Source organism: Necator americanus, chromosome III, assembly GCF_031761385.1.
Source record: "Necator americanus strain Aroian chromosome III, whole genome shotgun sequence".
Classification (NCBI taxonomy): Eukaryota; Metazoa; Nematoda; class Chromadorea; order Rhabditida; family Ancylostomatidae; genus Necator; species Necator americanus.
This window is the reverse complement of record NC_087373.1, coordinates 37172452-37195220: the sequence shown is the minus strand read 5'-3', so window position 1 is coordinate 37195220 and position 22769 is coordinate 37172452. Positions and strand designations below refer to the sequence as shown.

The 22769-nt window shown below is 37.7% G+C and overlaps 1 protein-coding gene across 2 annotated transcripts in view; it reads right to left on the bottom strand.

Annotated features, from left to right (window-relative positions):
- RB195_012171 (uncharacterized protein) overlaps window positions 1-16002 on the bottom strand; it is a gene marked incomplete at both ends in the record, with an annotated part of 35263 nt that extends 19261 nt beyond the window's left edge. Inside the window, 16 exons of one of the 2 annotated variants that reach the window (XM_064193912.1) lie at window positions 775-989; window positions 1266-1347; window positions 3573-3737; window positions 3867-4042; window positions 7152-7301; window positions 7361-7472; window positions 7553-7675; window positions 7751-7827; window positions 9851-9947; window positions 11819-11918; window positions 13819-13935; window positions 14007-14062; window positions 15406-15460; window positions 15535-15611; window positions 15679-15811; window positions 15953-16002. In XM_064193912.1, the coding sequence (XP_064051495.1) occupies window positions 775-989; window positions 1266-1347; window positions 3573-3737; window positions 3867-4042; window positions 7152-7301; window positions 7361-7472; window positions 7553-7675; window positions 7751-7827; window positions 9851-9947; window positions 11819-11918; window positions 13819-13935; window positions 14007-14062; window positions 15406-15460; window positions 15535-15611; window positions 15679-15811; window positions 15953-16002 (1785 nt within the window). The remainder of the gene's footprint in view (window positions 1-774; window positions 990-1265; window positions 1348-3572; window positions 3738-3866; window positions 4043-7151; window positions 7302-7360; window positions 7473-7552; window positions 7676-7750; window positions 7828-9850; window positions 9948-11818; window positions 11919-13818; window positions 13936-14006; window positions 14063-15405; window positions 15461-15534; window positions 15612-15678; window positions 15812-15952) is intronic. The other variant, XM_064193913.1, reaches the window with a different exon arrangement.
- Window positions 16003-22769: the final 6767 nt, after the last annotated feature.

Here is a 22769-nt window from a genome sequence, read left to right as displayed (position 1 = left end):
TTCGAGAAACGCTCCAAAACAGAGTATACTGATGTTGGAAACAGTCAAAACGTGTTGTCTCTGTATACAACAGACAGTAGGGTTGAGGGCCGGTGGTTTATACATTGTATGGAAAGGTATATATAGATAAGAGCACTTGCTCAGCGATTGAGTTCTCTTGTCTTCGCCGTTCTTCTTCTGCTCTAAATGGTGATCTTTTAATTGGAGGCAGCCCATAATCTTGCGCAATAATTATCTCCAATCACACAAACACAAAATAAACTTAGTCCATTGTTGCATTATGTTGCAAAAAGCTAACAGATGTTTTTTCTTTTCGTTAAGTAATTTTTAGATCTTTCTTTTTGTAAGTGTTAATTATTAGAATTAGTTCATGGTCATAGTGAATTCTTGCTTGTAAGCAATGACGTTAGGCAGTCAAGACACGTTGGACTGTGAAGTAGCTGAGAGACCGTAAGATATGAAAGCATTGCCTTAAGAGATATAACTGGTTGAGTAGTTGAAGCCATCCAGGAGACCTTTGAAGAAATGGAACTAAAAAATAGACGTTACTCCATTTAGCATTCTTGAGCGTGTAAGGAATAACGCGATTCTTATCGAAGAACCTGACAGTACGAAAACAGCGATTGCGCTTGATTTTCATCAGTTGGTGTCCCAAAATAGCAAAACAGTAGCGCAAAAATGCAAATAAATAGTTAATCAGTTGAGGGACATGCTGTTCAAATATTCTTCCACTGGTTAATTAGCGGTTAATTGGCTAAATAAACTGTAACTAACCTTTTTCGAAAGATGCACCATATCCAGCTGTATACAAAGAAGGTCGGCTTCATCTTTCCAAACACCTTTGCCTCCCTTCAGAATGAAAAATAACCAAAGGTGGTCTTCTACAGTAAGCTTCTTATATATGCAATTCGTTTGCGGGCAAAATCCAACGGCTGGACGCATCCCACATATACTCGTAGAAATTTGTTCCCCAAGAACTGTGATTGTTCCTGTAAGTTTTTGGATATATCGAAATATTGAATGTATTACCTCAACGGACTTTTTTCTTTTTCGGAAGACCTATTGATAAGGTGAGAAAAACTGTCAAAAAGGGAATGACTTTAGTAATTGTTCAGTGAATGAGTGTCCGCAGATGGTAAGACATAAAAGCACTTTAAAAAGGAATAATAGTTGAATATTCGATGACAAATCAAATTTTGCCTTAGTAGTTAGTAGATAATCAGAGAAGCAATCCTAAATTTTTATTTTGGAACATGAATACGAACCGGCGGTTGCTGGTGTTGTACCACAAATCATTGCGTAAGTTGTGCTCTTTCCTGCTCCGTTGTGCCCCAAAAGTACGGTTACCTTAAACGTGGTGTTATGTATTCAACAATGGAAAATGGTGTTATTTTTTGGAATTCAACTATAATAATTTGTCCAGTATAATCTATCATTTCTACTTATACTTCATTTCATTGTCTCATCAGTAAAGCTATAAAATTTCCTCATATACTAAAAATTTTATCGTATTGCAGTAACAACGTACACATAGAGTGACCACAATTTCACATTAGTTATCCTAATCAGTGTCTATTTCCATAAAATAAAAAATTCCAAAAAAAAAGCTGTACATTTAAATCGATTTCGTATGTGGGAATGGTTTTAAAAGTCCCCAATTGAGCAGTTTGTGTACAAATTTACATTTACGCAGCCACGTTCGTTCTGGAATGCTGATCGATATTGCAGTCTCAACATGATTTCCCTTTTGATCACTATGTTTTTTTTTAACTTCGACGTTTTGAAATGTCTCTTAAAAGAGAACTGTGAGGGATTGTTCGCGTTCTATTAGCGTGATAAGATGTGTCGTTAACTGTTTCACATGTCTTTTTTGGGGTGCTAGGGAGTTTTGAGAATGATCACGTTGATACTTTTGAACTACACTCCTTCCATATCCTAATTGTGGGATTGACTCAACCTAATCTTGATTTAATCGACGAACTAGTACTATTGCCTAACGCGATTCTCCGCATTTGCCGAGGTGTGTCATCCTTGAACAGTGCTCAGCAAAACTTTCTTAATTTATAATTACAGCTCGCAGAGAATCCAACCGTCACTATCCCGTATTCTGCAAGGCTTGGTAATTCGTCTAAACTGAATATGGACAGCGATACCCGAGTACTTCAGCCGACAATGTCAGTTCAGCGTTCACCCCTTCATGCACGGCAGCACCCTTGTGCAATATCTTGGTAACTCCCGCCATATAACTATTCGAGTTACATTGCTCGTATGAGCAGAGCGTATACTCAGAGCGTATGTCTGATTGCATTTGGTATAAACAGGGCCAATGCGGCAGATGTCAGTCAAGTGTAGACGCGCCCCCGTATTTGTGGAATAATCCCAATATTGGCACAAATGGTGATTTTGGGGAACTTGTTTGGAACCCAACGTTGACGCAATGTGTTCACTTACCTATGTATTAGATTTGTACGTACATGAAGTTGCTTTATAGCAAGAAAAGACATGGGTAACAACAGCTCCTAAAATTAGCAGACTTGGTGGAGTGGATGTGACGTTCTTTCTTTACATTCGCTTGAGCGACTAGTTTTCTACCGGTTTCTTCATTGTGAACTTAATCTCCGGAACTACTGACTGAGAAGATTGAAGGACGTACTGTGTTGGGCAGATGGGGCAACAATCATCTATGCAGCGACAATACACCAGCGGTTTGCGGTCCAAAATGGGCTTTCGATTTTCCACATGAAAACGATGGCGAGAGTGGGTACCAGCCTATGTACCGTAGCTAGCCAGGCCTCTAAGCTGTCGGTAGTACTGTCTCGACCATCGGAAAAAAGAACAATTTAGGAACTAATTTATCAACGTCATTATTTGCCTTGTGCTCAATCTTTACATAAAGTTGGTGCTGCGTAAGCAGTTTTAAACAGCCTGCAGCGCGACACCGTTTTGTATGGAGCGACGTAAAGTCAAAAGTGTCCATGACACATTCACGTTCGAATGTGGTACTACGAAGTTGTTCGAGGAAGTTGTTGGAAGTACAAAACTGGACAGGAACATATCTGAACAACTGGTTTAGAATTATGCTAAGCGCCTAGCATATGCTATCTGCGGGGTCCTCAGTATCATTCATGAAGGATGTCACTTTGAAGCCATCAAGCATTTAAAGCAGAACTCTTTCAGGAGAGTTTTGTAAGAATGTATAGGGCAACGCGACTCTGTTGAGACGGAAGCGGTCGTGGAAGCCTTGGACAACCAAGGCTTCCCTACTCAGTACATAAAGGTACTTCGAGAGTTGTACAGTAACTTTACAGGCGGGATTTCGCCATTCTACAAAAAAAAACAGCCTGAGCTTTGTAGAGTGGATGTGAAGTTCTTTTTATACATTCGCTTGAACGACTAAACCTTTGCTTTGACTCACTGTTATGGTCATACTATTGTGGTCACACCGGTGTTGTTCCGGTAGTACCTCTCCTTTACGATCAAAAAACGATCAAAATTACGGAAGTATCACCTGATTACAGCGACTTCCAAAGAAATATAATCTCATTCTCTAAGTAGCAAGCAAAATAGGTAACCTGTCCACGATATGCTTTCATATTGAAGTTACGGACAGCCACTTCGCCTGTTGTTTCCCAAATCTTGCTCACAGAGTCAACATCGAGAGCCGGTTCACCGACTCCTTCTGCTTCTTCGTGCCAGGAGGATCTTTGTGCAACTTCAGAAGCTTTGATATCAACAAGCTAGAAATAGATTAAGCAAAACATTGTTCCTCAACGGAAGCATTCTCAACTTCAGGGTTTTTGATGCTGAGACAAATTGCGTAAGAAAAAAAAACAAAACGCAGAAAGATAGATCGAGACAAAACATGCCTTTTTGCCAAATTTGTCATAGAAACAAGGTAAGAGCGATTTCAATGATATGTAGTCAAGAAACAGAACAAGGAGCATCATAAGAATAATGGTAATCAAGAAGAGAGTCAGCGATGGGCCCACGTCAATGATATCATCGTATAAGAAAAGTTTTGACAAATAAATCTTGTTCTTCCCTGAAATGATACATCATTATTAGTAACATTGCCGCATACAAAAAAGATTTGTCGTTTTTGTGAAGATAGTTATTTTCTGAACGGACAACTGTAAAAATTGTATAACTACAAGCCAATACTGGGGGGTAGTCACAACTCTCTGATATTACAGGATAAGGATAAAGGATAAAGTTTCTGGTGTTAATCAATCCGCTTGGGATGCGCCCCCACGTTCGCTTCAATTCAGAGTCGTTTGAGGTTCACGAACTTGCCTATACAGTGACTTTTGGGGGCTAGCCGATGTGTCAGGTCAAATTTTTATCCTCCCAGACAAGTCTGGTACCAATTTATCGACTCCGGAGAGATGAAAGGCTTGGTGAGCATTATGGCGGATTCGAACCTCCGATCGATCGTACAGGAAGCTTAACCTCTAGCCGCTACACTACAACCGCCCTACAACCCTGATATACAGAGTTGTCAAAAATATAGGAGGAGTTCGTGGCAACCAAATAGCAGCTACCCTGATCCGCTTGGAAACGGAAATAGGAATTATCAAGTTCTTCGACTCGTAGTTGCTTGAAATCTACATAAATTATCCGCAAAAATTTCAGGAATTGTGAACGCTGAATTGTTCTTCAGACTTCTCGTAGTTCACGCGCAGTCTGCCTTCAGTGATCTATAGAAATTAAAACTAGTGGCATTTTCCATTAAGTTGATTTTGCATTTTTCTAACGGAGCTTCTTTTCGTACACTTTTTTAAAAGAAGTTTTATTTTTTTTTAATGAAATGATGATGAACTGAATGACGGCTTAACGGTTCTCCCTAAGGGCGTCAGTACTACATTTGGAAAGTATTCAAATTTGATCTTACACCTACATATCTTCCTTCAATACCGTTTTAACACAATTCAGAGCATGATTTTCTTTTATCTTTCAGTAATTAGCGGGGAATGATGTGCTAACATGAAATGATTTAAACGTCATCGTCGTACTGATAAAGATAAGGTTCTACGCTGGATCATTTTAAAGGTTAGCTACTACATATTTAAGCAGCCATCTATGGGCGTTCTTCCCATTCCTGAAGAAAGGAAGTTATCAACCTGGTGAGGTAAACGATCGGTGGGAATAGACATTCGGTTTAGTACACAGGGTAAATGCAACACAACAGCTTTCACAACCATAAAATGATTCACAACCTTTTATTTACTTCTTGACAAATTCACTTAGAGTTATTGCACGGTACTGCTGCGCCACAGTATATCAATTTGACACTGTGGGACCCGACTAAGCTAATTTCCTGTCTTCAGTGCAGCAATTCGACGCCATGGGACACATTCCATCTCATTTAAACGGTTATTGGCGCCGGTGCACTAATGTGGAACATCTCTCATTGCTTTCATGCACAAAAACGCACACACAAACACAAGTGACAGAATGAGCCCGTTTTTAGATAGTATAATGGGGTACTGATTGTTTTTTTTTTGGATTTTTCAAAGGATATACTTAGGGAGAAAAGGTGCTAGATTCAGATTTATGAATGTAGTCTTGTTCTAAGTAAGAAAAGAACCTCTTCATTAAAGTCCTAAGTCCATTAAAAAACACTAAATGGTTGAAATTTGACGCGATTGAAGAGATCAGCAGTATTTATTTATGGTATGCCGCCAAAGTTTTTCCCGACGAACGTCTTTGTGGGTTTCCAACCCCGCTGATCACGAACAGAACATTAATTTCATGGCAGCAGGTACTGTTAGTTATTGCCGTGCGTAGCAGTTTTTGTTAGCGTACTCCCCCCGTCACCCACCTCCCACTGACGCGTTACGTACGCGAGCGGTTTCCGTTTAAGACAACGGAGCTTGGCGAGTTATTTCTCCACGGTTTGTTCAGGATGAACACTCGACAGAGTGAACTGATAAGATTTACATTGAACGACTTATATAAAAAGCTCAAGCAAAATAATTGCCTCGGCTTATTTCTTTATTTTTTTTTTAATTATTTGTGGCTCAAAAATTATGGAAACAGGACGTTTTCGTTTACGAGCTTGGCATTGGCTACACTTCGATTGTAGATGCCAGTACTTTAGGTTTGTTTTCAAAGACGCTTGACGCTCACTTAAAATTTGAATGTCACGGAGGTTTTTTTGATGCAGTACCGACAAAATCGTATTTATATTGAGAGTATTGGAATTCGCGTTCAAGTTGATGAGACCTTGGTCAAAAGCCGAAAGTACAACACAATATGGGTTGCAATGGAAAAAGCAGAAAGTTTGGTTATTCGGTGTGATTGAAGTAGGGTCTAGTCGTTCTTTTTTGATGATTGTGAAGCGAGGATGTTCAACACTGCTGAGGTAAATGTCGCTAATTTTAAAGGCAGCGAGGCACTTCGTGAATCCGGGGAACAGTGCTTGTACGTAGAATGTCGGATTATATTGGCAGAAGCTTACGATGACGGCTAAATAGACGTACGGAGATATAACCAAACGCTACACGAACACTTGCGACAGTTCTTGTGGCGGCAAGGAGGATGAGGTCGCTTTCAACCTCCGCGACAGGGTTGAGCAATTGTGTCCGTTTTAATTCGTATTTGTGTTGTGCTCATGTTCAATTGCTATTCATTTCGTTTCGTTTTTGGTTTGTTCTGTTACCCCAGTAGACGACATCTAACTTCCGAACGAACGAATTTGGTTTTGCTAATTTCTTAGAGCGGTTTTCCTGTGAAATCAATGTTCTATTCGTGATAGTGGTCAAATACCCCTAGAGACCTCCATCGAGAAAAATTTAGATATGGTATCATAAGTTGAATAGTAACAATAGATGAGGGATAAGAAAAAAAGTTGTCGCTTCTTAGTAGCAATAGATGCAGGATAAAAAAAGCTATTGTTTCTTACAATTTTTGCATTTTGGTCGCAAGTTAGATGGTCGGACACTCAAATATCCACTTTGACATTAAACAGTCGTGGGAATATATGTGCTCAGAAAATTTTTTGCTCTCGTAGAACCAAAAACGTCTTGTAAACAAAAAGTTCGAAAAATTGTTAGTTTAGAGCTCATTTGCAGAAAAACGAGTAGTACTTTTCTATTGAGAATATGATAATCAGTGTTATTTCATCAGAAGGGAAACGTAAAAAATATTACCTCGCATATAGTGCAGACGCAAGCTATTTAGAACATTGCCGTATGCAACAAGAAAATCCAAGTGACACAAGTAGTGTATAAAACTGGTATCATATATATTTGACATAATGGACTGGACGAAAAACATCAAAATAAGGACCAACATAGATACTGAAATAGAATTAAGCAACTAATAAGGGATAATTGAAGTTCATACTTGTTGCACTCACCTGTTAACGCCCCATTGCTTGTTTTGACGAACGCCGCGCACAACATCCCCATCATTACAATGCCGAGACTGAATAAAAAGAGAGAAGGGACCAGAATTGGTAACATAGCACGCTGAATATGATTTGTCAAGTTTAAGGAAAAAAAAACTCGCATCAGATCCCAAAATTGTTGTTTAATGAAATAAACCGTACCGGTATCTCAAATATCAAATTTCTCACTATGATTGCGATTACCAGTAAGACTTTCAGCAATGAGAATACAGTAATTCCGAGAAAATTTGTTACTCTGTCGAGACCCATCACTAAGAGAAACTCCTGGAAGTTTAAGAATAAAAATGTCAACGACATATCAAGAAGATCCATTTATTCAGATCAAATTCCGCAGGTAACCTTCATTCCTCCTTCTTTTTCTGATGCAGTTGTCATAGCTGTGTGCATTACTATTGGCATAAGTAACATTGGTAGCGCTGGAATAGGAAATTATGCATGATATAGTTAAATTCCTATGCATTAATTAAGTATTGTGGACGGTAAGCTAAAACGATTGAGGCGTAAGAATAAAGTCTTATAGGGTAGCAAGTCTTATAGGGTCTGTCTTAGCAAATTGGCTCCATAGCAATAGCAGTACCAAAAGAGCCAGAAAAGTAATTCTCAGACATGTATTGAAGAAGAGCCATTACAATGGTTCGATTGTTTGATGCAAAACAAAAAAAAAACAGTGTTCTTTGGGACTCTGTGGCCGCTAGAACACCTGAACATATGGCCATGAGATAATAGAACTCTTTTACGAGTTCTACCTGCTTCTTGCATTCTATTTCTCGTTGTTAACCCACATCTGCTTGCATTTATCTGGAATGAATGGAAGCGAGATCTATAGGCTCCAGCCAGTTCTGCCACGAGGTTGGCGACTCATAGCAAACTAGCACTGTATGAAACTATTATTGCTATACTTTCGGGATAAGGTGAGACATCCTGATGCTGTTAGGACGATATCAACGGAGCAACGTCCCGTGTCTTCGCATAATGTCATTAACTACGAAGGGTCCACTCGTCTAACGGACTTCCCGGGATTCTATTGACGGTAAGCGAATTGAGGACAGGATGAGGATCGTGATGAGAAGAGTTAAAAGCTGTTTTAATGCCCAAAAATCTAAACGCATACATCCCATGTACCATTTACACATTTCGAACACTTTTGTGACAATGAACATGCGATTCTAAAGCGACAAGGACAAAAGCCAACCCCTCATTACGGATGGCTTCCTCGTGATGTTTGATGGACCGCTGCAGCATTATCCACGCCTCGCCACACGTATGTATCAAACGGAACTCCTCAATAGCTTCCGGATTGTGTTGCAAGTGATGTTTTATGAAGATGTATTATGAATTCTTCTTTTGAAGTGTATTTTTAGGACGAGAGGACACCGAGATTATCCGAAGTTATCCCCAAGAGAGCTACAAAGCATCACACGCCTCTAATACAAGATCTTTCTTCTAATACATAGTCAAACTAGTTTAGGAGCTGTCATCTTCCATTTGAACCCGTTTATTATGGAGTATTACCATATGAGCCGATGGCTTTGAGGATTCTTCTCAAATCTAGAAGCGAGACTGAGGTTTGCTTGGTTAACATATGTCGATGAGAAGTTACCATTGCATGACGTTTGCACCGCAAAATAGTATCATTTTCCAAGCGCGTTGGGTTGTTTTCAGTGTGTCATCTTCGTTTGAGCGTCAATTCTAACGACCACCGCTTGCAGACCGGACATCAACATGCCAATCTTGTCATGGAAAGCGCCCTTGTTATGATCTTCAGTGACTTAGTAGGTATACGAGCATTTACGATTCCGAATTTGAGGTCTTAGCACATGCTCTTTGTAGCAAATTTAGTTATGCGTGGGCGCATATGGAAACCACTAACTCATATTTTCGAGCTTTGTTGTTGTAGTTCTTCGCAGCCATCGCGCAGCCGGGAGTATTATATTTTCTTCTCATCAAAACTATCGAACTAGGTGGTATAGCGTTCAGCATTAGGCGATCCGTGATGTTGGGCGATATTGTGATGGTGAGGACAGTATGGCCTGTTTGTAAACACTCAAAGGCGACTTTTAGTTTAGCAAAACGTAACGGATGTCAAAGATCTCATAATCCACCTGGATACTCGACTTATAAGACTCTGAAAGAGATCTGGAGGAGATTTTTCTGCAATGAGAGAAAACTGGTACGCATGTTTATGTGAACATTTTACAGGAGCCTAGATTTCCGTACGTAGCAATCCATGTTACATAGCTCGTGCGTATGCTCAGACGTCTGACTTCGTTTACTGAAAGTAGGGCCACCACATGCACGAAACAGTCAAAATTACGTTTGAGGACATTGTATTCCTGAGCTGATTCTAAACTGATGTAAACTTAAGAAATAAGGTTTCTAAAGAAGTGTAATGTGGCATATATAAAGTATAACTAGAAAACGTAAGAAAACAGTACATACCTCCAGAAAGAAAGGTTAATGGGCCCCTAACTGTAGAATCTTCGTTCGACACTACATTGACAATCTCATAATCAAACCCAATCTTCTCATCAAAGCTCTGAAAATTTATAAAATGACTTGGAATGAACATCATCCTATGTAATAACGGGCTTAGTCTGTCGTGTATGTATGTATGTATGTATGTATGTATGTATTTTTTTTTTTTTTTTTTTTTTTTTTTTTTTTTTTTTTTTTTTTTTTTTTTTTTTTTTTTTTTTTTTTTTTTTTTTTTTTTTTTTTTTTTTTTTTTTTTTTTTTTTTTTTTTTTTTTTTTTTTTTTTTTTTTTTTTTTTTTTTTTTTTTTTTTTTTTTTTTTTTTTTTTTTTTTTTTTTTTTTTTTTTTTTTTTTTTTTTTTTTTTTTTTTTTTTTTTTTTTTTTTTTTTTTTTTTTTTTTTTTTTTTTTTTTTTTTTTTTTTTTTTTTTTTTTTTTTTTTTTTTTTTTTTTTTTTTTTTTTTTTTTTTTTTTTTTTTTTTTTTTTTTTTTTTTTTTTTTTTTTTTTTTTTTTTTTTTTTTTTTTTTTTTTTTTTTTTTTTTTTTTTTTTTTTTTTTTTTTTTTTTTTTTTTTTTTTTTTTTTTTTTTTTTTTTTTTTTTTTTTTTTTTTTTTTTTTTTTTTTTTTTTTTTTTTTTTTTTTTTTTTTTTTTTTTTTTTTTTTTTTTTTTTTTTTTTTTTTTTTTTTTTTTTTTTTTTTTTTTTTTTTTTTTTTTTTTTTTTTTTTTTTTTTTTTTTTTTTTTTTTTTTTTTTTTTTTTTTTTTTTTTTTTTTTTTTTTTTTTTTTTTTTTTTTTTTTTTTTTTTTTTTTTTTTTTTTTTTTTTTTTTTTTTTTTTTTTTTTTTTTTTTTTTTTTTTTTTTTTTTTTTTTTTTTTTTTTTTTTTTTTTTTTTTTTTTTTTTTTTTTTTTTTTTTTTTTTTTTTTTTTTTTTTTTTTTTTTTTTTTTTTTTTTTTTGTTTTTTTTTTTTTTTTTTTTTTTTTTTTTTTTTTTTTTTTTTTTTTTTTTTTTTTTTTTTTTTTTTTTTTTGTTTTTTTTTTTTTTTTTTTTTTTTTTTTTTTTTTTTTTTGTTTGTGTGTGTGTGTGTGTGTGTGTGTGTGTGTGTGTGTGTGTGTGTGTGTGTGTGTGTGTGTGTGTGTGTGTGTGTGTGTAGTGTGGGTGGAACGAAATTCCAATAACGGGGTACGACGGGTCCCACGGAGTCGAATTGGTGCGCCTGCGTTGCATAGCGGTAAAAGGAGAATGAGACAAATCCCACGGCGTCCACTTGGTCTCCGACGCCAGATAGCTATAAAATGGGGTGCGACGGGTCCAACAGGGTTGGATTGGTGCCCCGGCGTTGTAGAGCAGTAAAAGGCGGAGACACCAATCCCATGGCGTCGGATTGTTGCTCCGGCGCCAGATAGCTATAAAATGGGGTGAGACGGGTCCTTGTTGTTGCTGGTGCGCCGGCAATGTGAATGTGATGTGAAGCAGTAACGGTGACGCGGGTCCAGTGGCGTGGATCTGCTGCGCCACAGTGCAGTAGTATCGCGCAGTAGCTTCGTGTGCATGTCGCAAAAGGTAAATGGGACGATGCAACCGTTTCATAGCCATGGCCGTTAGGCACGTTGCTTTTCACCTCTATGACTCCTCCGCGTTCTATTTCCTTGCATCTTCGCCTCACGTTGGTAACATGCATTCCTTAGAAAGCGGAAACACGAATGAAACCTTCTACTTAAATAGAAGCGAACAGTATACAGATCTGAAGTGAAACGTTATCTTTATCAGCACGATGATTTCGTTCACGTTATTTTATGCTAAACATCATCAACATTATCAATAACCGTCTGCATCTTATGTCATTTTTCTAGGAGACAGAAAAGTCGAAAGAAAACTTAGAATTTTGCAACGAATTTTTCCCCAAAAGTTCTAATTCGAGAGTTTCTAACGATTTACCTTTTTTTCAACAGCGAGTGTGAGACATACTTGAAGGACAGCAATTGCTTCGTCCTTAGGGCTCGGAGGAATGGGGATTAGATTATATGTGGAAGTTTGCCTGAACAGTTTCTATTTCAAAGTGTCTTCTTTTCGGCAAATTTTTTAAAGCGCAATATTGATTTACGAGTTCGGGCCGCACATGCTTTTATGAATGCTTTTATGAAGTGCTTTTATGCTTCAAATGCTTTTATGAATAAAAATGGCAAAGAACAGCTGCAGTTGGAAAGAGGAATATTTTTTATATTATTGACGTTCTCCTTCCCTACTCAAAAATCTAGATTTGTTCATTCCCTCCTGCCGACAACACTTGAAGATGTTTTTATTAGAGTAACGATTGAAATATCCTCGACAAAGAAGTCATAGGATAATTCGAGTGCAGATAGTGTTGAGAGTGCTCGTTCAGCTTCCATGTGTGACATTATGTCAACTACGGTGGAAACATTTCATAAATGATGGTAATTTTTCCCCAGAATCATCAGACAACATTACCCTGATTACAATGGATGCGCATAACGGATCAGGTCCAATGTTATGTCAATGAATTTCTTTACTGTTCAAGACTTTAGCGGAGGAGGTTCAATGTCATTAAGGGGAGAGGCGTAGGCAAATGGTATTGCCACAATAAAAAGTCAGTGTGGTTGCGATGAAATGAGTACTGGTTTTGCGACTGAGGTTCGTGAAGTAAAAATCCTAAACTCATGTGCAATAATCACCACTTTAAGCGGAAACATCAGCCTTAAAGGGTTGTTCCCCTTCCATACGTTTTTGGACTAGACTAAACCTCACTTACAGCGCTTCTCACATATGCTAGTTATAATTACAAAGGACATTAGGATATTAAAGGATATTAGTTATAAAGGACAAAAATGCACGGCATTGATCAATCCCTACAGGAATACGTCCACACGTTCAACTTCAGCTGGCCGAATCCGGACCTCGGATCGATCGAGCAGGCACATCACTTAAGCTAATTATGAATATTTATATTGTTAGTGCACGGTCCGGAACTGTCGTTGTTACCGTGGTTAACCGCCTCAATACATTTGCCTCAATGATTTCACTATTTTGAATTTGAAGTAGCCCCAGCAGTTACATGCATCCCACGGCATACAGTAGGGTTAGAAAGACGGCGAAGCTGCGTAAACAGCTGTCTTCAATGCTGCGCAGTGGAGAAAGCGATTGGAATTGAGGTGGGACTAACGCGAACAGCAACGAAGAATTAAGCTGGCTTGGGTCCTTCCTCGATCCTAAGCGCAACGCTTCACCGCATCGCTTCGACCGCAGCCGCTTGCGCTACTGCAACGTGCTTCATGACGTTTTGACCTCCCTATAAGCGGAAGCGGAAATCTTCTATATGAAGGGGCTTGCTTGCAATTGTATAAACCAGTCAGTTAGTTCGTGTTGCTATTTGTTTTACTCGACTGGTGAGACGAAGTTCGACTACGAGTGACTCCACATCTCGCACGGCCCTGGTGCGGTGACGGATACGTCTCGAAAGGGTTTTCTCGGAGGTCAGGTCAAGTCTTCTTGTTAGGTGAAATGGAGTCTCTGGAAACCCTCCACGGCCGGATGTGACCGTCTACTCATACCTGGACATCATCTTGTACTTATTTCGTCATAAGGACAAACGTTTGCTGATTATCTTGGATGCATCTGATTTTGGATGGGAATGAAGAGATTTCATCGACTATTCAATTTATTTTATCAGTTCTTGTTTCCACCGTTCAACACACACACACACACAAGGAAGCTTAAACAATCACTTGCAAACATTATATCGTAAAAAAAAACGAGAAAGTTGGTATTTTTGCGCAAACCAGTTATGTTTGAATAGTGCTGAGCTCAATTATGTTTGAATAGTACTGTAACCTATGAAAAATAATGGTGTTGCCGTCAGTAAGAGAGATACACTGACGGACTAAGAAGAGTGATATTGATTGGGAACAAAAGGAACCTACGTTGAAAACACTTCCGTGGTTGCGCTCACTGCAAACACATTTTCCGAATCATCGATATTATATACCTTGTAAACAAGTCTCTTCTCCTTAAACAATATGAACTCGATTCCAAACGACCTATAAAGAATGTTCTCGTAGATATTTATGAGTGAATGGAAATTCCAATAAAGCTTCCAAGAAACACTAACTTCGTCATCTCCAAATAATCAATCATAACAGCAGAAGAATTAAACCTGGTCCTTTCCTATAAAGAGATTTGAATGATTAGTTGTAGAATGTGTGGAACATTTGAAATAACAATTTTTCAGTACGAATTGATCAAAAAATCTTATTCAAATGGGAAACGTCGATCTGATGAGTAGCAGCTTGGTTTTTTTTTTCTCTTTCTAAGAAGCTACTTCAGTAACTACAAAGATAGAGGCGACCCTGTACCTAATGTGAAGTGAATCAATAGTAAATTCCGAATGTGGTTACGTCTTTTTTAATCAGCTCAAAATTTATTTCATAGAAATGAATGTGTGGACGGGTGTGGCGTAATTGATAAGACGTTCAGCTGTGGCTGGACGGTTGATGGTTCGAAACCGCTCTAGCGCTGATCCATCTTTTCATCTCTCCGGGTCGATAAATTGATACCAGACTAGTTTGGGCGGATAGAAACACTTATTTGATACATCGGCTACCCCCGCAAGTCATTGTACAGGTTAGATACGGGTTCATTAACCTCAAGCGTTAACCTCAGGTGAATTGAAGTGAACGCGCTGGCAAATAAAAGCGGATCAACTAACACCAGGCACTTCATCTTGTCTTACTTGAAAGGCAGCACGCGCGAATCTGTTGTAATCGACATGGTGAACGAATCCGAGGGAAAATCATGAGTTAGGGTTGCAGATTGCGGGATCATGGGTGGCTCCGCTCATCTCTCCGTGATTGTCGTAAAAAACCGCGTGGAAGACGACGTTTTTCAGGATGATTTCAGTCGCAACGCGCCACCTTTGTGCACTCGCCGCATCCGAGTGTGATCGGTCCATGATCAGTGATGTCTTCTCACTAGCCTATCCGAGTAAAATCAATAAATAGGCTGCTGATAGGATCGTGACGTGTGGAAAGAGGAGGGTTCTTGCGTACCTCGTAGTAACCAAAGCTGTTTCTACGTCATTTCTTACGACAATCAAGAAGAGATTAGCGGAATCACCACTGATCCCACAATCTACGACCCCATCTCTAGCTCTTCCTCCGGATTCCTTCACCATGTCAGATTCGTGGTATGCTGCACCTTCAAGTGAATTGGTTAGTGACTAATTATTTTATTTTTATTATGACTATTTGTGGCGATAATCATGCGTATACACATTCAGCGGCAATCATGACATTTAGCGACAATCATGCATATATTGACACCTTTGTCATGAGCAGAATATGGTCAAATGGATGTAATGTGATGATGTCAATCGTATGCGTCTGATGTGAGCACACCCCTTTATGATACATCCTTTCTCAGTCGAAGGCGATTAGCGCTAGCGCGCTTGGACATATTCTGCTGCTATACAACATGTTCATATATTATACATACATATCCAATATACCAACCATGGGTGTGTTATTAAGGAGTATTTCTATGTCGTCCTTGTCTGGACCAGAATTGCTAAAAAAAAATAGAATCACAATACTGAACTGAACATAATCACAGTGCTCTTCAATTTTCCGATCTAAACTTACACATAAAACATGAGGATCAACGAGCAAGATATAGGACTGAAGTTTCTTTCAGAAGATGCTGAGCCATTCATATTTTGCTAAAGAACTATTTTGCATCAGCACACGCTTTCATCTAAAAAGATATTCTTAATGTAATTAACTTACTAAAACTGTAGCCATAGAAGAAACACTGCTACCAAACGTTATTATTGGTAGTAAGATCATGCCCAAAATAATTGGTACGACTAGTTCGAAGATAGTCCATATTGGGCTACGATACGCTATGAGCGCGTTCTTTCTGTAAAATACACTACAGATACAATACAAAAATAAATATCGTTGAAAGCTGATAAATAATAAATATATATATAAATAATAGATAATAGATAAATAATTTCGCTCAGATCTTTCACTGAATAGCGTTTTCTAATAGACTCACAGTAGCATGACGTAGAATGTGTGGAAAAATCGCATTCCTGCAATGCTCATTGAAATAAAATGAACTGTACAAGCTTAGTGTATTATCATATAATATATCGATATCTATTCCTTGATGATACCGAGCATAAGTTGTGTCAGGGATTGCTCTCCTTTCCACAATTCTGCAACGCTGAAATATATTGCCTTGGTGCCTTCCGAGGTACCTCGAACTTGAGTGATTAAACCTTTATCTCAACAGACAATAACGTGGGTGATGAACAATAACGTGGATAACTATCAATAACTCGGTAACGATGTCTGAGCGGAGCAGCAGCAAAGGGTTGTCAATTACGCGTTAACGACATAGCGACGTTCGAGATCAAAACTTGAGAACGAGGCTGACATAACTAAGATGAAGATGTGTACATAGAACTTGTGGAGCCGGAAGCTCACTGCAGACAACATGAATGAACAACAATGCGGAAAATGAAAGATACTTGGGCATGTGGTTAATGCGTATAAGAACGCGACGCCCACGTGGCATGTGAGGAATCGGAAATTCAATGTAAACCTTACGAATGAACAATGATATGAAAAATAAAAACACCCTGAATCATCAGTTCTGGGTTGCATGCCGAATCCATCACCAATACATCTAGTTAAGGTACGCATCAGGTACACGTCAGCATTCCTAACCTGAAATAAAGGCCGAGAGGATAGTGATTCATGCAGGGCGGCAGAGGCACCCACTGCATCTGCGTGGAGTGCTCCCTAAGAACACCAGCTAACGAAGAATTGACTGCCTTCAGTGTAGTGTGTGTGTGTGTGGGATGTGAGCTCACGAAAGGTGTGCCGAAGGAGGTCCATATGTTCTGTCCATATGACGAAGGAGAATTCCAGGGGCAGTGTGATTTCATAATGTAAGTGTTGCTGTTTTATTGAGTACCGTAATTTTTGCTCTAATTGTTATCAAGTTGTAGCTATCGGATTTGTCGTGTTGTTGCTGACAATCTCTTTCAATAAAGTCGAACATTTCTTAAGGTTTTCATTTGATCTTCTTGCATATATAGTACGCATTTTTCAGTTGCTTTTACATTTGTATAGTTGTTTACTTGCAATTGTTGTGTACTTTGTTCACTGTTGATTTTACTCTACGATTCCAAATAGAGCCCCGAGATCCCTGATGTCTACTACTGTACAATGGTGAATGACACTAATAGAGGTACATAGAAAGGTGACAAATACACGTAGAAGTAATCCACATATGCAAGACTATTACACATAGGCAAGATAATTACACATAGACAAGAATCAAAAACAAACAGATAGAGCAAATGTAAAGCGTCATTATTACGCAATAGTAAGTAATTTTATTCGCGCACAAAAGATCCTTCTGAGGCACTTTGGGTTATTAACAACGAAATACGTGAGAGAGTAGTTAAAGATGTAATGAAAGCGTAGTTTTATATCATTATTTTATAGTAGGTTTCTACTTTGCCATGAAATTCCTTGTGTGGGCAATACACACATTACACATTTCACTTGACCCCTACGTGTGGTTACGGTGCCCGGTTGGCTGCTTAATTCATCTTGTATATTCGAGTCGACGGTGTCCAAGAGTAAGTGGGGCGAGGGGTGGGAGATCAGAGGATGAGCGCACAAAGAGGAGTAGGAGTGATCGCCGAAGATGTTCTGGACCCGAGCGCTACCGCGGCAGTCGTGTCGGGATCCTCGAGTGCTCGAGCCGTTGGCGAAGCGCGCTTGCTGTGGGTGATGATCGATCGCGTTTCCGTGATGCATGTAGTGTGCAACTGCAGCTGAGAACGACACTGTCCGGCGACGGTGAGGGAAATAATTGATCTAAATTAGCTAATAGTTTCGCTATAACTTGTCGGATCTATTAGGATGATAAAATGCTCGAAACAAAAGTCCTGTCTATAGATAAACACAATTCATTTGTTAATTTTCGATTTCCATCATTCTGACTTCTAACTAAAAATGCTCACCTTTGCGTTTCCGCACGATGAGAGCGAAAATAGACATAAAACAGTAAATTATCTTAATTCTGAATGAGCATTTTTAAGCAAAAAGCTTTAAACTCTACAACTAATCCTCTCGCGAACAAAAGCATTGGAAGAACATTAGGTTTGAGAAAAACAAGTAGTAAGTAAGCCTTTGAGCCAAGTATAGTACTTAACCACATCTGACTATAAGGATTCAATATGATCTTTATTTCTAATCATAATACGCTTTCCCAGAAACTACTTGTTCTCGTCATTGAAAACCTCACATCTTAGTCATTCAAAGCAAACCATTTAATGGAGAATTTAACTCGTAAGGATCTTGGTACATAGTGTTTTACATTTAAGAAATCCTTGTTATAAAGGTTGTCAATTATATCATTTTATGGAAGAATCTGCTTTTTTTGAACGCTATGTGTGGCAAGATGTCTACTTACACCTTAGTCGAATGGTTAGCGATCGCTGTCCACAAGAGAACTCTCTCTGGTACGATTCCCCAATGCCAGTATTCGAACCGTATATGTCCTGACGTATACGGTGTCAGACTAGGCAAAGAGAAACAGTGACCGGCAGAGCGTTACAGTCATGAATTGACCTTAACGTCTTTATAAGGTCACTACACATTTTAAACGCTTATGCGCATGTTTCTAAAAGAAGGATTAGTGTAGCGCAGTTCTAAGAGGATTTGCTGTGACTGTGAGGTTAATGGTTTGAAACCGTCTCATTTCAAGGAGGGCATCCTTCTAAGATGTATAGATTAATACCAAATTTGGCTAGGAAAATAAAATTACGGGATTAAAGTATTACTCGGTCCCAGAAATGTAGTGTAGTGCTTAGGGAATAGGGGCGTCCCGGAGGGGTTTATTAACGCCAGAACGTGATCTTTATTCTTTGAATAAAATGAATATGATAAGAACAGTAAGTATGTAATAATAATAATAATAATAATAATAATAATAATAATAATAATAATAATAATAATAATAATAATAATAATAATAATAATAATAATAATAATAATAATAAGAAGAAGAAGAAGAAGAAGAAGAATAGGTAAAAAAGATAGAAATCTACAGATGGTACTTTATACTAATGTTTTTTGTAAGTTAACGAGTTTTGTTACTAGTAAAGGTAAAGGATAAAGTTTCTGACGTTAATCAATCCGCTTAGGATGCGCCCCAACGTTCACTTCAATTCAGAATCGTTTGAAGTTCACGAACGTGTTATTGGCCCATACAAGGACTTGCGGGGACTAGCCGATGTGTCAATTCAGTGTTTTTATCCTCCCAGACAGGCCTGGCACCAATTTTTTCATCTCGGAGGGATGAAAAGCTTGGTGAGCTTTAGGGCAGATTCGAACCTCCGATCGATCGTGCAGGAAGCGGAACCTCTTACCCTTCACTGATAAATACACTACACTCGCCACTATGTTAGTAGGGGTTAATAAAAGTAAAAGATAAAGTCACTGGCGTATCAATCCACTTTGGATGCGCTAACGCGTTTTACTGGAATTCGTAATCGTTGAGGTTTTGGAATGCGTGTTGGCCTATACAATGACTTGCGGGGGCCACCCGATGATCAAGTCAGTGTTTTTATCCTCCCAGACAAGTGTGGTACCAATTTATTCACCTCGGAGGGCAGAAAGGCTTGGTGAGCTTTAGGGCGGATTCGAACCCTCGACCGTGTGGCTACAACGGACCTCTAACCGACTGCGCCACACCCGCTCCGAAGGGTTAATAGTACCTGTATATTTTATTAATATTCGTGAACAGGTGCCAACAAATTCTCACGAATAACACTGCAGGAAAATGGTTAATGAACGAACAGAAGAGATGTAAAAAAAAGAATAATGATTGATTACATGGGAAAACTTTTCCGAAAAAAAGTAGATAATTGTTTCAGCGCATAAACTGAGAGTGATGAAAAGGCACGATTCCCTATTTTCATAACTTAAACAATATCAATATTTTAGATAACCAACACCTCTGTACATGCAGCTGACATACGCTTTTTAGTACGATGTTTTGTGAGATTCAAGACATGGAAAGGTTCCAACGATAACCTTTTCCTTGAGTAGCGAATGCGGAGAGCTCGAGGTGCATTTGTAGTTTTATTCTCTCATTTTTTTTTTCAAAGCATTTCATTTTTGTTTGGAACGGTGAAGGATTAGTACAATCTGTCTAGCACTACATTTTTTATGCAGACGAGGGAAGATTATGTGGGGCCAGGTTAGAGTAATTTCATGAATTTCCAAAAAAATTTGACGAATTTCTTGAAGTTAGTAGTTTCAATCGGTTCGAAACCGTTCTCAACCTCTACACATTGAAATTTCAATGGTTTTTTTCTATTTCGTCGAACATCAGCTAGTCAGTTTTTGTGTAACCTTCTTCGAAATTTTCTCTATCTTAAATCTTAAGGAAATCTTAAGGAAAAAAGCTTGCAAATTAACGCCTTTAGTGATTTCAACATTTTTCCGAACCTGGAACATAAATTTTATTTTTAACATTGACTTTAACTTTGAGTGAAGAAAATGCACCACTCTTCCAATTAATATTTCTTTCTGTTTTTATGTTGCAAAGAAATTTTTGAAGGAAATTCGCTTCCTAACCTGCTTCTCTTCATACGTAAAGACTTTAGCAGAAATCCGATGAAGTCTCGCCGTTAAGAAAATCCTGTTACAAATCCAAGAATTGTTTCGAAAATGATAGCAGTTTTCTGCAATGTTTTTATTTCTCTCTTGATATTCCTTTTTTAAGTAACCAATTATTTCCACTCTACACCACTTAAACCCTAAAAGGAAAAAAGAATTGAAATTGCAAATCTCTATGGATAGAGAAGAAAAAGGAGATTAGACTTGAATGTTATTTTTAATCGTACTCATCACTCTGCTCTATTTATCTTGGAGTTTCCACATTGCACAATTCCAATTTTTTTTTTTGGCTTCACTTAAAGGCATCACCCCACGAATCTGAGGTGGTACAGATTTCAGGTGGAGGTTCCGTAAAAAACGACCCGGAAGATGCGGCGCGTGCACACGGCTGGTGCGCTCCAGTCGAACTTTCTGTAGAAAATAGTGCGCCAGAACGCCCGAAGCCGTATCTTCCGGGCCGTTTTTTACGACAACTAGGAAGAAATGGACGGAATCACCATCATCTCCATAATCTACTGTCCTTTATAAGAATACTCCACCTGAAATCCGTACCATCTCAGATTCGTGGAGTGATGCTTTTAAGAGGATTAGCATGGATGGTACACTATAGCTTACACAAACACTTTGATTTCTTGTCGTTGGTCATTTGCCACGCGCCGGGAAAGTTGCCTCATCCACTTATCAGTGAAAGCAATTTGTCTACCAGATTATTTCTGTGTGTGCGCGTGTCCGGAGACCAAAATCAAATGAGCAACTGATCGATGGTTATTCGATGTTTGAACAAAGAAAAGATGCTTTTACAAACAATACGATTCGATATCAGGAGAAGGTGTGAAAATCGACGAGAGACTCTGATAGGAAGAAATCACAATCGCAACTCAGGCGATCGTATGGTGAAGGGTGAACTCTACGGAAAAAAGCTAATTTTTTTTTCTTCAGAGGAGATACACTGCTATGATGTACACAAAACTTTAAAAAAATTTTGATGTTCCTGTAATTCTTTTTCACAATGTTCCATCTGTACTTCACTGTGTGTTGTTTTGTAGGTACTGTTTAAATGACGTGAACAGTTACCGTACCTAAAAAAAACGCTTCCATCATAAACACACTCTTCTCGAACATGATTTTAATGAGCTGTCTTCTGTTTTATTCCTTTTATATTGATTAGATTCTATGTGATTAGCGCTAGTGTTATTATTAGAGATACGGTAATTCAATAATTTCTACTAATTTGTTTAAAATTAAATTCAACAATTACTATTATTAATTATCATGCGATTAAACTAAATGTAAATGCTACCTAAATAATTACGAAGAACGTTCAAGCGGTGGCGCACCAGTTTTCTGTCAAATAATTTTTTTTTCAAAATAGACTTGAAAATTAGATGAATTTTTTTTCAGAATTTATTAACAGCTTCAACTGCTCCACACAGAATTTCCCAGATTTCCGAGTTTTAAGTATCTATTTGCTTTTTTTATTTTTTCTTCCGGAAAAAAAATGTGGATTTTTAAATTTATCTCCTTTACACTATCGCTTTAGGTCACTGATTTAATGCCAATTGAAAAAAAAAACTCAATAAAAAGCCATAGTTTAGCCATATATGTACAACACAACAGCTGTTTCTATGAATTATTCAACAACTCGTTTTTTTCTGTTTTTACCTATGTATTTTAAAAAAAATTATTTCCTCAAATGGTCAAAATCATGATCCATAACTAGAAAATATAACTAGACAAGGGCGATTTTAATGACATCAAATTTTTTCATCAAAAAAGAAAAAAAATGCTAAAAACGATTAGCGTTATTTGTGTTTCTCACCACAAACATATGGAAAATTCTCTCATCTTCTTAATTCTCGAGTATAAACAGAATAATATCTGTGTTGGTTGGATTTTCCTAATTCTAAATAAAATCTCTATGTGAATTGATTTAAGGATGACGAGCGGGGAAAATTACACGGCAGAAATAATACAGCTCCGAAATGATATACTTCAAATGCAAGCGGATTTCGCTGCAAACGACAACGCATTCTTCCTTTGTTCGATGGCTTTGATTATTTTTCGTAAGTTGCTCGTTTTCAAAGAATTTTCATCGAGCATTAATTTTTCTAATCATTTTTCTTCCTATTTTTTTTTCTCTCAACCTTACTATCAATTTCCTAGTG